Source organism: Symphalangus syndactylus, chromosome 9 (genome assembly GCF_028878055.3).
Source record: "Symphalangus syndactylus isolate Jambi chromosome 9, NHGRI_mSymSyn1-v2.1_pri, whole genome shotgun sequence".
NCBI lineage: Eukaryota > Metazoa > Chordata > Mammalia > Primates > Hylobatidae > Symphalangus > Symphalangus syndactylus.
Window position 1 is genome coordinate 94085134 of NC_072431.2, and position 17819 is coordinate 94102952.

Here is a 17819-nt window from a genome sequence, read left to right on the forward strand (position 1 = left end):
CATAATTATTACAGGAATATTACAGGGGGAGTAAAATGTGTAAAGTTAGTTATATAAGATTTTTAATGGCCACAAATTTTTTCTGCTTTCATCAAAAGACAGAATCTATTTCTTCACCCTTGAATCTGGACTGCCCTTGTGATCTGCTTTGACCAATAAAATATGGCACAAGTGATATTGTGAGACTTTTACGCATCAAGAGATTTTACAGTTTGGGGTCTCTCTCTCTCTCTGCCACTAAGTGAACATGCCCAGGTTAAGTCTACCAGAGACACATGGCCCAGGTGATGGTAAGTATCAACTATCAAACATGTGAATAAGGCCATCTTATACCATCCAGCTCCAGATAATCTGCCAGATCACTGAAGATTCCTGCATGACCACTGCAGAGACAAGCAGAAGAACAGCCCGGCTGAGCACAATACAAATTGCTGACCCACTGAATCATGAGAAATAAGAGTATTGTTTTAAGCCACTATGGTAGGCAAAATAATGGTCCCTCAAAGATTTTTTGTCCTAATACCCTAAACCTCTGAATATGTTGCCTTACAGGGCAAAAGAGACTTTACTGATGTGATTAAGAATCTTTAGATGGAGATAATCCTGGATTATCTGATCAGGCCCAACATAATCACAAAGGTCCTTACGATGGAAAACAGAGAGGCAGGAAGATCAGGGTCAGGGAAAATATGACCATGGAAGCAGAGGTCAGAGTAATGTGATTTTTGGCTTTGAAGATGGGGGAACGGGACAAGCCAAGAAATACAGATGGCCTTTAGAAACAAGAAAAGTTAGGAAACAGATTCTCCCCTATAGCCTCCAGAAGAAACACAATTCCGCTGACATGTTGATTTTAACGTGGTAAAATTCATTTCCGATTTCAGAGTGAAACCCTGTCTCTAAAGAACTGTAAAATAATGAATATGTTATTTTAAGCCACTAAATTTGTGATAACTTGTTACAGCAGCAAAACTAATAGAGCTGCTAAAATCTGGGGTGGTGGTAAGCAGCAAGAGATAAATAACATATTAGTCCTTTGAAAACATAAAACATTTCCTAAGAGGAAAGAAAAACAAAATAATCTTATGTTTTATTTAATTAAATATTAACATATAATAAAATGGTTTTAAATTGAAATCTTAGCCATTCTATAAAGTCATGAATACTCCTTTCTACTCCAAATCCACTGATGTTCCTATTTTAAGTCAATTTTAGTAAAGCTCAAACACAAGACCCTGTAAAACAATTGATTTTCTTTCAAATGCACACAACTAAAGGAGGTATGCAGATTATTTTTACTGCCTTGCATACTCAGATACAGTAGTTAGTGCAGGCTGAAAAATTAAATTCCATTTGACTCTTTTCAATTCCTTAAAATACAGTAACAATTTTTTTTAAATCTGAGTATATAAAAGAAACATGAGCTAAATTTGAAAGAAGGCACACTCTCTACTCTTAAGAATGATTTCTAACTAAAAGTTCATTGAAAAAAGTGACACTAAATTGAAATGCTCTAATCACTGAAAAAATAATTTATGAACCAAATGGCTTCCAAAATACAAGACCTTCACCCGCTAAATAAAAGTCCTTCAACAAATTCAAGAATAAGCATATTGTTTCACAAATCCATATATGTCTGATAATTTCCCCCCATGATACAATATGAGAACCAAAAATAAAATACTAATCCTCCCAACCAACTGAACGGATCCCCTCTTGATGACGGGGACCCCAGAGAAACCTTAAAAACTGAGTTCTCAGCCATGATGGGACAGGAGGCTGCATGCACCTTGTTATACCCCTCCTTTTGCTGTTTAGACACAATAACTGATGAGCATTAATGTTAAATAGAGATCATAAGACTGACAGAAGACTCTTTGTAGCAATAAGATATCAAATTATAAACAGGATCAAGCCTGGGCAACAAAGCAAGATCCTGTCTCTGCAAAACAAACAAAAGTTAGCCAGGCATGGTGGGGCACATCTGTAGTCCCAGCTACCCGGGGGGGTGGGGTGGCTGAAGCAAAAGGATTACTTGAGCCCAGGAGTTCAAGGTTGCTGAGAGCTGTGATCGCTACTGCACTCCAGCCTGGGTAACAGAGTGAGACCCTGTCTGTAAACAAATAACTAGGACCTAAGGCCATGCCAGGCAAGGGTTAAGTCACAAACTCCCTACACTTAAAAAATAAACTGTCTTCTAACTGCCAAAGTTTTTCTTTTACTCTAGTAGCTGAACAAGCACTGACCTTGAGAAAAGCAATAAATATTAAAACAATTGCAGCTCATCCTCCATCAGACACTGATTAACCCTCCTGCTCCACAAGCTACAACTACAGCTTTAATTGGACAAGAGATTGATTTCAATAACTCTCTCTCAGTAAGAAGACTACCAACCATGAACTGATTCTGGCCAGTTTACAGAGGCTGCTCACTTGAATGCCTTCATGTCCCCACCTCACCTTTTGACATATAGGGCCCAATGTTAAGTCTTCATCCCAAAGTGAACATGGGATGCATGTAACTGCACGTTTGTTCAGTACCCACCCATCAGGACCCCTTTGTAAATACTCATAGCTCTGCCTATAACCTGTTGAATATGTATACCTGGCTAACCCTTTAGGCATAAATCCCTGTTCCAGCTTCTCCTCTCTTGAAGTGCCTGCCCGAAGCTATTAAATATGTTTCCCAGCCTGTCAGGATGGCCACACTGTAGGCTGTAAGCCTTTATAAGAAAGTCTCTGCTGGGCACAGTGGCTCAAGCTTGTAATTCCAGCACTTTGGGAGGCCAAGGCAGGCGGATCACTTGAGGCTAGAAATTTGAGACCAGCTTGGCAAACACGGTGAAACCGCGTCTCTACTAAAAATACAAAAATTAGCCAGGCGTGGTGGTGCATGCCTGTAGTCCCAGCTACTTGGGAGGCTGAGGCAGGTGAATCACTTGAACCTGGGAAGCGGAAGTTACATTGAGCCAAGATCACACCATTGCACTCCAGTCTGGGTGAGAACGAGACTCTGTCTCAAAAAAAACGAAAAAAGAAAAAAGAAATAATGTCTCCTTTCTAAATTAATAAATTTATAATTTTTCAATTGCTATATCTCTCACTTCCCAGATACAACACTAGCCTAATTATATTCATTCATGGACATGCCCACATTCCATTCTCGTCAGTTAGAACATTTGTGAGTCAGTACAGCTTCAGTTACCATAAGCAGTAGGTCACAACAAAAGAATGTGATTTTGTCATTCAAACATATATGAATGTTCTATTGCTTACATTAGATTCAAAAATTGCCAGATTAAAAAAAATTAAATAGATATGCAAAAAGGTTCCCTAATCCGTGAAATAAAGCTATAAACACCAAAGGTTATTAATTTAAAAGAAATTATATATCTGAAATATATAAACTCAATAGCTCAATAAACGTAAGTAGCCGTTCCTTATAATAGTATATCAGGAATTTTAAAACTCTTTTAAATACAAGGTATATTCCTTGAAATATCACACCTTTCTCAAACAGTGTAGGCATTTAAAAAAAAAACCACTGCAATAACATATTCAAGAAGTAAGATAGCCCACATGTATGAATCTCAGATAACTGAAGCTTATAGTCCCTGAACAACTTTTGCCACATACATCCCAGTCATCTCTGACAAATTTTTCTAGGAAATTTTACTAATTTCCTGCCTTCTTTAACACAGTAGACTCAATATAAATTAACTTCTTATTTCCAATATGCTCTAGCAGCTCTTCCCCAGGGACCTTCATTTAATTCTGGAAAATAAGAGAAATTCCACTAAAAATGGTAGTGGCATGTTTATTTGTTTACTTATTTATATGCAGCCTGCAGACATTAAAGGATCTAAAGTATCTACAATAAAATATGCTTCTGTGAAGTATTTTAATTATAGCTCTTTCTCTTTTAAGGTTTTTATAAAGAAAGTTCTGGATTGGTACACTTCACTCTGGGTTTCTTTGTAGTATTCTTATACTGGGATGACTATCACCTGTGAGTAGAGCTTCAAACTCTTGATGTTATGAGTAGTGAGTTTATGGTTTTGTCACCTGGGCAACATTGCAAGACTCCGTTTTAAAAAAAAAAAAAAAAAAAAAAGTGCCAGAACAGTATCAGCGACGGCAGGGAGGAAGACCGATGCAGAACAGTCTTGTTTGAGGAAAAGAGAGTTTACCATGATTGTAACCTTTCTCAACTGGAGTTACCAAAATAATTAAGCCCTAATACCCTGGCGTTAATGTAATAGACTTATTTCCTATGTTTGTAGGGTGGCATTGAATTATCCTGGGGACAATTGAGAAAATGGTCTCTCAATTTTCCTGTGTACCATGGTTCTGAGAGGAAACCCTGGTTGAGAAAGTCATTTTATACTGACTTTCAGTCGATAGACAAAGAACTGTACCAGTAGCTCATTTCACTGTGCAAATGTTATGAATGCTATAATTAAGCACCCAAGAGTTGGAATCAATTCAAGTAGTTCATTCATTACCTATTAAGGAAAAGACATCTAAGCTGTTTCTCCAACTGTAAGTGATCTTGTAGGCTGCATATAAATAAGGTGCTATGAAATCTAACTTTTCATAATATAAATCATACATATTTCTGAGCACATCCTAAAACGATCTAAACAGGTAAAGTTTCTTTCAATTGAGATTTGTACTACCTTCAGAATGACATTTTTAAGTAAAATGAAGTGCAATGTTCAGCCAACTTAAAAATGCTTTGTTCCTGTCTGTTACTTAGGAAGACACATAGGGCTAATGTTTTAAGGAATCCTATTCTAGTTTAGATAAAACAAATACACTCTTTTCGCCCTCAGTGTAAGTGAAAGATATTTGGTGCATGACCAGCCCTATTTTAAGGCTAATACAAAAATATGCTCTCGATTTTTCTATTAGAACCTTTAAGGAAGGTGAAAAAAATTGATGTATTTGTCCCAAGATGATTAAGAATCTGAAACAGAAAAATAGATTATGTCATGCTTTTATATAAGTAAACTCTAATTGCTGAAACCTGTAATTAATATCTTATACATAACTTATAGAATTATAATTACATCTCCCCGAAAGAATTACCACTCTTCACAGCATTTAAGTTTTTGAATCAGTGTAAACACAGTTTTAGGTCCACTTTGCAACACTCAAAAACTAACAGTTTGAAATTTGCACAACAGCCTAAAGAAAGAGGAACTGTCCTGGAATAAAAGGGAGTGGACAACTGGCAACAAAACACTCCCAAATGTGACAACGCATTCTCCACAAAAGCTAAAACTAGAGAAATCGACACAGTAACCATGTAACCCATATGCAATCCCAAAGGAACAAAAGATGAAATAAGTACTGTAATGGTATGCCCCAGAAACACTGAAAAGTTTATTTCTTTGCTCTAAAATCGTGAGCTAATAGTTTTGCTCGGTACACTTGCACTGTTTCAATTAAAATGGTGAGTCCCGGGTATGAACTTGTTCGTTAGTAGTTGAACAATGGGATCTCAAGGAACTACTGGCTTTTTGTGAACGAATGCAGTGGTTTCTAGCACCTGCTTATTTTAACGTTTTGCTGTCATTTCATTAGCATCTCCTCTGCGGGCTGCGTGAACTCCGCAAATCACACATCCCACCGCCTTTCCCGGCGGCAGCCGCACTGAGTCACCGGCCCCGGACTCCGCCCTGCAGGGCATTCCAGCTGCTTCCAGCAGGACCCGTTCCGCAGGCCTGCGCCTCACTCTTGCTGCGCCAGGACTGCAGAGGGACATGGTAAAAATGGGGGTTGAAAGACCTCTCACTACAGCCTTTTAGGACAGACTCAAAGCCTTCCTCCCTGAGTTTTATCTGTAGGACCGGAACAACAAGATCTCAGACGAACCCACCAACCACAGCAGGCCGCAGCCGCGGCCCCTGCTCGGCATCCTCAGCCAGCCCGACCCCCACCCGCACACACTGCGCACGCGCACACACGCGCCCTCCGCCGGGTGGGGGTTCGCCCAGAAGTTGACAGAGGAAGGGCGGTGGGGGCCTAGAGCGGTGGGTCATGGCTGGCTGCACCCGCAAACTCACTCACCTCCGTAAACGGATCCATCGCCCCAGGCGTCGGACTACGAGACGATGGAAACGGTGGTTCAAATTCAGGAAGAGAAAAGTGAGTCTCAGCTCAGTGTGTCTCCTGGAAAAAACCAGGAGTCTGAGGCGGGGGAACTCTCCCACAACCAGCTGTCCTCTCCTCTCGGCTTCCAGTGTCGGACTCGGCCTCTGCAGCCGTTCAAATTTGAATTTCAGCGCCGAGCCGCGAGCATGCGCGCTGGGCGGAGCCGGGGCGCCCTCTCCCCGCCCCTGAGCTCGGTCACGTGGCCGCCCCGGGCCGGGTGGTTCCCAGGGGCGGCCCCGCCTCCTTCCCGGCCCCCTCCCAAGAGAGCTTCCTGCTCTCCAACCGCGTTGAGTTCCCGGCTCCACCCCCAACAACCACACATTCCACTCAGCTTTAAGGCGATTGCTTCACACTAAACGCGTTTGGGCGTTCCCGCCTTCCTTCATTCCTAAATGAAGTATTAAGGCCGGGAGTAGTGGCGCAGGCCTATAATCCCAGCATTTGGGGATGCTGAGGCTGGAGGATCGCTTGAGCCCAGGAGGTCATGGCTGCAGTGAGCTGTGATCTCACTACTGCACTCCAGTCTGGGCGGCAGAGTGAGACCCTGCCTCAAAAAAAAAAAAAAAAAAAAAAAAAAGGATTAAGAGCCCTTGTGTTGGCTGGACGTAATCCCAGCACTGTGGGAGGCCGAGGCAGGCAGATCACGAGGTCAGGAGTTCAAGACCAGCCTGGCCAACATGGTGAAACCCCGTCTTTACTAAAAATACAAAAAAATCAGATAGGCATGGTGGTGCGTGCCTGTAATCCCAGCTACTCGGGAGGCTGAGGCAGGAGAATTGCTTGAACTGGGACCCGGGAGGTGGAGGTTGCAGTGAGCAGAGATCACACCACTGCATTCCAGCCTGGGCTACAGAGCCAGACAAAGAGCCCTTGTGTTTCAGATGCTGCTAGCCCGTTGGCCTTCAGTAGCTTTGTTTCCCAGGTCACACCCAACTCCTAGTTCCCAAAAGGGGACTGCAGGCCTGGCCCTTAGAAAAGGCAGGTCTGGTGGGCCCCCGACACTCTAAGCCAAGGAAATAAAGCTAAAATTAACAGACTGTGAAGCGTTCATGCACAATTTTTTATTTTAAATTCCATCCAACTGTGTACAGTGTTAGAGCGGGAGGAATTCTGACAAGCCCTCTATCTAGTTCAATCCTTCCTTTTACAGCCGAGAGAAGGGACTCCCGAAAACGTTGAAGGAACTGGTCCAACGAAATGAAAACCCCGTTCTCAGCTCATGATCCGTTTTCCACACTAGCTAAGGCTGTGTCTCCTGCTTAATCTTTGTAGAGTACTCCAAATTGTAAGATAGGTTACATGATTTCTGTATCAGATTCATTTCTTCTATAACAAGTCTGTGCAGGCAAAGATGACAGTTCTTGATTTGTTCATCTGAAAAGTTAAGAGTGACTGTCCATGAGCTGAACAAAACAGAACTATTCCTCCCAACTAAGTGGTTTCAATATGTTTAATAATATGTCCATCTTAGCAGTCAGTCAACATTACAAAAAGTATTTACTAATATTTTTAATTTGAATTTTTGTATGATAAATTGTACGTGACCGAAATCAGGGCAAAGGGTAAGGGAAATATTGCTTGGGGTCAGGGCTCCACCCAGTTAGCCAAATAGGTTAACCCATGGATTTTTTTTTTTTTTAACCTTTGTGGGGAGTCATGGACTCCTTTGAAAATATATTAAGACTGACCCTCTATCTAGAAAAATGACCATTTAATCATAAACTATTTAACAGGATTTTGTGAAGTTCATGGACACCAGGCCAAGAACTTCTGATTTAGCCTGTTTGTGTTTTAGTTTACTCATCTGTGTAACAGGAATAATTATCTGCCCTGATTTCCTCAGAGTTGTTAGGCGGGGCAGATGAAAAATGGAGAGACATAATCCAAAAATATTCCATAATAAGTAATAAGACACTGTCCAAGTGTGTAGTATACGGGATTATTAATATTTAACCCAGAATGTGTTACTTATGAACAAAGGAAAAAGATACTTGAATTTTTTTCAAGTGTGACAGGAAAGGGGTGTATGTATTTGGGGCGTGTCTATGTGTGTATGCGTGTTTTAAACAACGTTGGAAAATGAGTCATTAGAAATTTATGTAGCCGTTGTGCCTTCTGGCTATCACTTCTATGAGCCTTAGTTTCTTTGTATCTACTTCAACTAGATTCTAGTTAAGACTAAAAGAGGTAAAGCATCTAGCATAAGATAGCTACTCACAACATTTAGTGTATCTTCCCTCACCATCCCACTATGTCTTTGGTTTTACCTTGATAATGATGATGATAGTAATAATGGCAACCATCACAATTAAATAACTCCTAAGACTGAAACACCTACTATATGCCAGAAACTATGGTAGATATTCAAGTGTAATCTCCTAGGGTACTACAATTGTCTCCTACCATACATCCTTTCATTCTTAACCCCCAGTATTTCATTCTTCAGTTTCTAGGCTAGAATGATTTTTATCTTTTTAAAAATCGTGTTATATAACAAATAACAAAAAAATTTGAAAACAAAGAAATTATGTTATGAAATACAATAAAGATGTGAATAATAAAACATAACCATATACCAGCCACCTAGCTTAAAAAAATATAAAACATCCCACATGTAAGTGAAGTCTCCTGTGTGTCCCTTCCTATTCTCATTCATCTTCCCACTCTTCCGGGGTAAAACTGTCTTGATTTGATGTTTATCATTCCCACAGAAATATGTATACTTTTATCACATCTACATATATATCCATAACAATATCTAGTGTTTTATATATAAATTTTATTTGCAGAATGCAAGTCTTTCTGCAACTTTTTCTGGCCCAATAATATCTTTATGGGATTTATCCTCACTAATAACTATAGCTGCATTTCATTCATGTTCACTGCTAAATTCTATTATACAAATATACTTGTAATTTATGTACCCATTATCCTGTTAATGGACATTTAGCTTATTTCCAGTTTTTCATTCCAAAGATCCCATGACGCCATGACTATCCTTTACATGCACATGCAAAACTTTCTCTAGAGCAATATACCTAGGAATATTATTCCAGATATTAAAAATAAACTGCTCTTCAAAATGGTCATAACAAATGACACTCCAGTCAGTAGTATATGCCCTGGCTGCTGCTCTAGTTCCTCCCCAATATGTGGATACATTTTAAATTTTGCCATTCTTGTTTGAGTGCCTTTCTCTTATCACTAATGAAGGTGAACATGATTTTGTTTTTATTGGACTTCCAATTTTCTTTTTCTGTGATTTTCAACTTTATATCCTTGACCATTTTTCTGTGCAATTATTTGCCTTTTTCTTATGGCTTCATAGGGTTTTTGTTGGTTGTTTACTATTTTCTGGGAAAATAAACTTTGTTGGTTTTTTGGCTTGCCAATTTTTTGGTTTGTGGCTTGTCTTTTTACTTTATGATGTTTCATATGTACAGAAGTGTTTAATATAACTAATGACACACACACACACACACATACACATACACATATACCATATATATTTTCCTTTAGGGTTTGTGTTTTTTATGCCTTAAGAAATCCTTCCATACCCTGAGATAATAAAGATGTTCTGCTGTACTTTCTTCTAAATATTTTAAAGTATGGCTTTTCATGCTTTTGTCTTTAAACTATCTGGATCTTGTTTTTTGTATGGATAATCAGTTGTCTTAGCAGCAGTTATTAAATTGCCCATCTTTTCTCTCATTGACCTGTAATGCCACTTTTATCATATATCAACTTTTCTTTTTTTTTCCCTGAGACAGTGTCTCGCTCTTTCGCCAACGCTGGAGTCCAGTGGCCTGATCTCGGCTCACTGCAACCTCCGCCTCCCGGGTTCAAGTGATTCTCCTGCCTCAGCCTACCGAGTAGCTGCGACAACAGGCATATGCCACCACGTCCGGCTAATTTTTAGTAGAGTTGGGGTTTCCCCATGTTGGCCAGGCTGGTCTCAAACTCCTGGCCACAAGTGATCCACCCAACTAGACCTCCCAAAGTGCTGGGATTATAGGCATGAGCCACTGTGCATGCCCAACTGTTCTTCCTTTATTTTATTTTATTTTATTTTATTTTATTTTATTTTATTTTATTTTTTGAAATAGGGTCTTGCTCTGTCACCTGGGCTGGAGTGCATATAGCATACTCATAGCTCACTGCAGCTTCAAATTCCTAGCCTCAAGCCATCTTCCCATCTTGGCCTTCCAAGTATCTGGGACAACAGGTGCATGCCACCACACCCTGCTAATTTTTAAAATTTTTTGTAGAAACAGGATCTCACTTTGTTGCCCAGGCTTATCTCCAACTCCTGGCCTCAAATGATCCTCCCACCCTGGCCTTCCAAAGTGCTGGGATTACAGGTGTAAGCCACCATGTTCAGCCTCAGCTTTTTATGTACACATAGGTCTATGTCGGGCTCTATTCTTTTCTACTGGTCTATTTATTCCTCTCCCAATATCACACTATATTAGTTATAAATGTTGACATCTGGTAGGGCAAATTCCAATTCAACTTGGATTATTTTGCCTCATTGTTCTTCCACATGAATTTTAGGGTCAGATTCTCAAGCTCCAAAAATAAAAGAAAATCGTCTTCTGATTTTTAATTCAAATTGCACTGAATTTATCACATAATTTGGAGAGAATTCACATCCTTGTGACAGCAATGCTACCCATTTATGAGCATGGTATATCTTCATTATACCTGCTAAAAATGTCTATAACAAACTTACATAAAAATCTGTAAACTTTTGTTAAATTTATTCCTACATATCTTTGTTGTTGCTGATCTTTTTAGTTTTAGTAATTTATTTATAGAGAGGGATCTTTTTCAAATGTAAATTTTGCAGTGTCAATTCCTTGTTTGGAGCTGCTCTATGTCTTTCATTGCAATTAAAATGATATCTAATAATACCTTATCATACCTACAAGGCCATGCATGATCTGGAACCTACCTGCCTCTCCGAATAACCTAGTTCTCCTAACATCACAATACTTTCCTTTTTTCTTTTTCACTAGGCTCCAGCTTCAGGCCTTTTTTCTGATCATAAAAAATGCCAAATTTCTTCCTGCCTCAAGGACTTTCCACTGCCTAGACACTCTTCCTCTAGATTTAGCAAGTCTGCTCCTCATTAGTTAGGCCTAAACTTGCATGTGCTACCTCCTGAAAGAGGACTTCTTTGATCAGGTGGCCACCCCCATCTTCTCTGCCCACCAATCACTTTCCATTCTATTACTCTGACTTCTTCATCACATTTGCCACTATCTGACATTATTTTAGTTATGTATTTATGTTAATTATCTAGGCCTTCCTACTAGAGTGTAAGCTATGGCAGTGCAGGGACTTGTTTATAGCTGTAACCTAGCACCTTCTGGCACATGAGTGCAGTAGATACTTGTTAAATAAATGAATATAAGAATAACTCTTATTCCTATTTTAGAGATGGGAAAACGGAGATGCAAAGAGGCTAAGGAATTGGCCTAAATCATCAAAAGTGTCTTCCCTACTTATTTAAATAAAACACAAAACTTCCCAAGTTATTTAAATAAAAACCACAACATAATACATTAATTTAAGAATAGAACCAAGAGTCTGAAGTAGAAATAACTAGAGATTAAAGATAGCCCTGGAAAATGAGTATTTGCTCCAAGACCTGCTCTTTTAAACAAAGGAAATAATAATTATGTCTTTTGCAGATAAAATTCCTGATAAAAAGGCTGAAAAACACAAAAATTTGAAAGCAGGACTGTAACAAAGACCCTCCAAATGCTGTATATTTACAGTTAATTTTTCAAAATACAGTCACACACATTTGTATTTTATATTTTATACTATTTTTATACTTCTTAAAATACTATTTGTATTTAATTTTTAAAATTTTAGACTATTCATACCTAATTCACAAAGTAATACAATAACACAAATCTTTTTATTTTTACAGGGAGAGAAAAGGCCAAGATCTAATCATAAGGCAGTGGCAAGAAGAGCTAAACTCAAGTTCTCTACCTCAGGTTATTTGGCTGAAGGGTCACTTCTTTTATACTTTTTAAAATTATTATTACACTTTAAGTTCTGGGGTACATGTGCAGAACGTGCAGGTTTGTTACATAGGTATACATGTGCCATGACGGTTTGCTGCACTCATCAACCTGTCATCTATATTAGGTATTTCTCCAATTGCTATCCCTCCCCTAACTCTCCAGCCCCCTACAGACCTTGGTGTGTGATGTTCCCCTCTCTGTGTCCATGTGTTCTCATTGTTCAACTCCCACTTATGAGTGAGAATATGCGGTGTTTGGTTTTCTGTTCCTGTGTTAGTTTGCTGAGAATGATGGTTTCTAGCTTCATCCATGTCCCTGCAAAGGACATGAACTCATCCTTTTTTACGGCTGCATAGTATTCCATGGTACATATGTGCCACATTTTCTTTATCTAGTCTGTCATTGATGGGCATTTGGGTTGGTTCCAAGTCTTTGCTATTGTGAAGGGTGCCGCAATAAACATATGTGTGCATGTGTCTTTATAGTAGAATGATTTATAATCCTTTCGATATATACTCAGTAATGGTATTGCTAGGTCAAATGGTATTTCTAGTTCTACACATTTATTATAATGAAGAAACAAGAACCAGCAAAGGATGTTATCTATATGTTATTGAAAAGGGCTGGCCGGGCGCGGTGCCTTATGCCTGTAATCCCAGCACTTTGGGAGACCGAGGCGGGCGGATCACGAGGTCAGAAGATCGAGACCATCCTGGCTAACACAGTGAAACCCCGTTTCTACTAAAAATACAAAAAATTAGCCAGGCGAGGTGGTGGGCACCTGTAGTCCCAGCTACTCGGGAGGCTGATGCAGGAGAATGGCATGAACCCCGGGGGGCGGTGCCTGCAGTGAGCTGAGATCGCGCCACTGCACTCCAGCCTGGGCGACAGCGAGACTCTGTCTCAAAAAAAAAAGGGCTATTTTACTTGTTACTACTCTCTACGATTCATGATTAATGATTAATGGTACTAATCTCTACTATTAATGACTCTTAGTGTCACATAGATTTTTTTCTAGTTTAATTGATGAAGATGTTTCAGATTCCAGAGTGAGCATAAACATATTGTGCTTTCTGAACATATTATATTGTTTCCAAAAACCAGTGCAACTACAGGCATAACTCCTTTATTCAATAGACTAATCTCAAAATGCATACAACTTTAATCTCCTTTTTATTTTCTCACGTGGTTAATAAGGATATTAAGATAATTCATATTTAAAGGACCACAGTAAATCCTTTCATAAAGAGTAAGAATTATTTTATGTACTTATCACACTACACTTTTTATATTAATAACTTTTCCATACCTAGATTTCTTAAAGCTGTTTTACAAAACTTAATTTTTAGTGATATCAAAGAAGTCACTCTTAAATATTACAGAAATAACAGAAGCCAGTGTTTCCTAAATATCAGAGTCAATTTATTGAACATCAAATATAACATCTTAAATTTTTCTCCCATGCAAACAGACATTTTGCAAATCTTTTTTTTTTTTTTTTTGGGACAGACGCTGTCACTCAGGCTGGAGTGCAGTGGCATAACTCTGCTCACTGAAACCTCCGCCTCCCAGGTTCAAGTGATTCTCCTGCCTCAGCCTCCCGAGTAGCTGGGATCACAGTCACCCACCACCATGCCTGGCTAATTTTTGTATTATTATTTTTTTTTTTTAGTAGAGACAGGGTTTGACCATGTTGGCCGGGCTGATCTTGAACTCCTGACCTCAGGTGATCTGCCCCACTTCGGCCTTCCAAAGTGCTGAGATTACAGGCATAAGCCAAAGCGCCAGGCCACAAATCTTCTTAAATTTGATACAAGAGAATGTAACAGATTTATTGCACTCCATTGATGTCTGTCATGAATTTAGTGATCTTCTAAACACTTCAAAAATTTCTCCTCACATACTATTTCCAGACCCAGGGTTCATTTATTCTTTCATTAATCCTTCCAAATGTTGGGGTTCAGGACATCCACTTTCACTCTCCTCTTTCCTGCTTCTCACAGTCTGACACCATCCCAGTTTTCCTCAGTCCCATTCATGCCTGGCACTTAACAGGCCCTCAAGAAATGTTTGCTGTTTGCTGATGTATTCTCCGGGACCACAGTCTCAATCTCCTTCCCTTTTTTTTTTTTTTTTTTTCTTGAGATGGAGTCTCACTCTGTCACCCAGGCTGGAGTGCAGCGTTACCATCTTAGCTCACTGCAACCTCCGCCTCCCAGATTCAAGCGATTCTCTTGCCTCAGCCTCCCAAGTAGCTGGGATTACAGGTGCCCACCACCATACCTGACTAATTTTTTGTATTTTAGTAAAGACAGGGTTTCACCATGTCGGCCAGGCTGGTCTCAAACCCCTGACCTCAGGTGATCCGCCTGCCTCGGCTTCCCAAAGTGATGGGATTACAGGCATGAGCCACCGCACCTGGCCTCCTTCCTATACTCTGACCTTGCCATTCCTCAAACCTTCCAACTGTACTGACCTCCTCCTCCCTTTTCATCCACCCACATGTATGACCACACATGGGCCCCAATCAACACTTGGAAGTGCTCCAGCTCCAAGATTTCAAACCCCAAACCTGGTCTCCTGATTCTAATCGTGCCTCCTTGTCTCTTCTTCACTGCTTCTCACTCCTCCTAACCCTGCAAGTCCCCTCCCCTCTCCCTTCCAGTCCTAACCTTCAGTTCATTCTCCTTTTTCAGCTTTGGGCCCTAACTGAAAATATTATAGCTTGGGCTTTATAGCTATGTCCAGGTGTTAACTTTGATCTCCTACCATACCCTTTTCTAAGAGGCCACATGCCTCATACGTAGTTCAATCTATTTTGAAAAGGAGGCCAAGAGAAAAGGGAGTTTAAAACAAAACAAAACCACCAGCCTGGCCAACATGGTGAAACCCTGTCTCTACTAAAAATACAAAAAAATTAGCTGGGTGCAGTGACACGTACCTGTAATCCCAGCTACTCGGGAGGCTGAGGCAGGAGAATCGCTTGAACCTGGGAGGCGGAGGTTGCGGTGAGCTGAGACCGTGCCACTGCACTCCAGCCTGGGCTACAGAGTGAGACTTTGTCTCAAACAAAACCTTAGAGCTGTCAGGGAATTTACAGATCACCTAATCCAGCTCCTTAAAATAGTAGATGAGGAAACAAGACTGTGAATAGTCTAAGATTTCCAGATCCTGCCATCGGCCTTTCTTGGGTCTCTTCCCAAACACTGCCCATCCTCCTTTAAGCCTCACTTGCTCCTTCCCAGCCAGACCTCAAGAGAAACTATTTTAATACCATTCTCCTTGGTCTCTTGTCCTTCTTGCTGCACTTAATTTGCTAATCTCTAACTGTTCTGTTTTCCTGGCTTGCTCAACATTGCCAGAAAAAGACAAGAAATTGAGCCAATTCCACTTCAAATTTATTCCACTGGACCATTAATGTTGCTCAGAATCCATTTGAATAATTTGAATCAGAATCCATTTGATTCAATCACATTTCCCATCCCACCCTTTACTCTCTGCAAATGACCTTACCACCCACTTTGCTTAGTGTTCAGTGCCAAGGAAAGCACTCAGAGATGAGAACCCAATCACCTGCTGTTCATTCCTGAACAAACTCTGCTATTTGCCACCTCTATGGCATGCTCATCCTACTCCCACTACCAAAATGTCCTGCCCATCACCTTTGAATTTCTAAATACAAATCCAGCTGAATATTATATCTTACAAGATTTCTTACCTAGTCCAAAGTGAGGTCATCTTCCACCTCAGTACTCAATTTGCACCACTTTATTTTGCCATTATTTCAGACTTACAGAAAAGTTGTGAAAGGTTTACATGTACACACATAGAGAGAGAGAACAAAAGTGGAACAAAGATTCCTGGATTCCAGGAATCATTCAGATTCCCAGTATAGTAACATTTTACTACTTTGGCTTTATATTCTCTCTCTCTCTCTCACTGTGTGTGTGTGTGTGTGTGTGTGTGTGTGTGTACTTACCATTGTGTTACAATTACCTCCAGTATTCATTATAGTAACATACTATACAGGTTTGCAGACTAGGAGCAATAGGCTACACCATCTAGTTTTATGTAAGTACATTCCCATGATGTTCCCACAATGACAAAATCACCTAGTGACACATTTTTCTCAGAACATATCCCCATCAGTAAGTGACACATGACTGTACATGTACACATATACTTATATATATTTACACATATACATACATACTCTGAAGTGTTTAGGGGGAAAAGGATATCATATCTACAAGCTACTCTTAAAACAGTTCAGAAAAAAAAGTCATATGTGTATATATGTATATATATATATATATATACATATATACACAAACACACACAGATACACACATGCATAGTTATAGTTACATAGTCATATACGTTACTTTATATGTACACATAGAAGGATAGAAAGAAAGATAAAGCCTTGTGGGTTCTTATTCCTCTGCCCCATAACCAAATGACTGAGAACTCTAAATTCTTCCCAGAATGCTCTTGTCTACCTTCCTACACTCCCCAGGTGATCTCATCAGCCCCACTGAGTTAAAAATTCCATCCAGGTAGTGGGGTTCGTTCCAAGATGGCCGAATAGGAACAGCTCCGGTCTGCAGCTCCCAGCATGATTGACGCAGAAGATGGGTGATTTCTGCATTTCCAACTGAGGTACCTGGTTCATCTCACTGGGACTGGTTGGACAGTGGGTGCAGCCCACAGAGGGCGAGCCGAAGTAGGGCAGGGCATCGCCTCACCCGGGAAGTGCAAGGGGTCGGGGGATTTCCCTTTCCTAGCCAAGGGCAGCTGTGACAGTATGTACCAGGAAAATTGGGACACTGCCACCCAACTACTGAGCTTCTCCAACGGTCTTAGCAAATGCACACCAGGAGGTTATATCCCATGCCTGGCTCAGCAGGTCCCACGCCCATGGAGCCTTGCTCACTGCTAGCACAGCAGTCTGAGATAGAACTGTGAGGTGGCAGCCTGGCTGGGGAAGGGGCATCTGCCATTGCTGAGGCTTGCGTAGGTAAACAAAGCAGCCAGGAAGCTTGAACTGGGTGGAGCCCACCACACCTCAAGGAGGCCTGTCTGCCTCTGTAGACTCCAACTCTGGGGGCAGGGCAGAGCCGAACAAAAGGCAGCAGAAACTTCTGCAGACTTAAACATCCCTGTCTGACAGCTCTGAAGAGAGTAGTGGTTCTCCCAGCCTGGTGTTTGAGCTCTGAGAACGGACAGACTGCCTCCTCAAGTGGGTCCCTGACCCCCATGTAGCCTAACTGGGAGACACCTCCCAGTAGGGGCCAACTGACACTTCATACAGCCGGATGCCCCTCTGAGACAAAGCTTCCAGAGGAAGGATCAGGCAGTAATATTTGCTGTTCTGCAGCCTCAGGTGGTGATACCCAGGCAAACAGGGTCTGGAGTGGACCTCCAGCAAACTCCAACAGACCTGCAGCTCAGGGGCCTGACTGTTAGAAGGAAAACTAACAAACAGAAAGGAATAGCATCAACATCAACAAAAAGGACATCCACACCAAAACCCCATCTGTAGGTCACCATAATCAAAGACTAAAGGTAGATAAAACCACAAAGATAGGGAGAAACTAGAGCAGAAAAGCTGAAAATT

The 17819-nt window shown here is 40.6% G+C and overlaps 2 protein-coding genes across 11 annotated transcripts in view; one reads left to right on the top strand and one right to left on the bottom strand.

Moving 5' to 3' along the window:
* The window catches only part of ANLN (anillin, actin binding protein), a 62601-nt gene extending 56267 nt beyond the window's left edge, over positions 1–6334 (bottom strand). For 6 of the 9 annotated variants that reach the window (XM_063608977.1, XM_055293419.2, XM_055293418.2 and 3 more), the window contains exon 1: positions 6075–6287. In XM_063608977.1, the coding sequence (XP_063465047.1) occupies positions 6075–6092 (18 nt within the window). In that variant the 5' untranslated portion in view covers positions 6093–6287. Of the gene's footprint in view, positions 1–6074 lie in introns of all 9 variants that reach the window. The other 3 variants (XM_055293420.2, XM_063608976.1, XM_055293417.2) reach the window with 2 other exon arrangements.
* MATCAP2 (microtubule associated tyrosine carboxypeptidase 2) overlaps positions 5972–17819 on the top strand; it is a 66234-nt gene continuing 54386 nt past the window's right edge. Inside the window, exons 1-2 of one of the 2 annotated variants that reach the window (XM_063608978.1) lie at positions 5972–6152; positions 12100–12169. In XM_063608978.1, coding sequence (XP_063465048.1) covers positions 6045–6152; positions 12100–12169 — 178 coding nt within the window. In that variant the 5' untranslated portion in view covers positions 5972–6044. The remainder of the gene's footprint in view (positions 6153–12099; positions 12170–17819) is intronic. The other variant, XM_055293423.2, reaches the window with a different exon arrangement.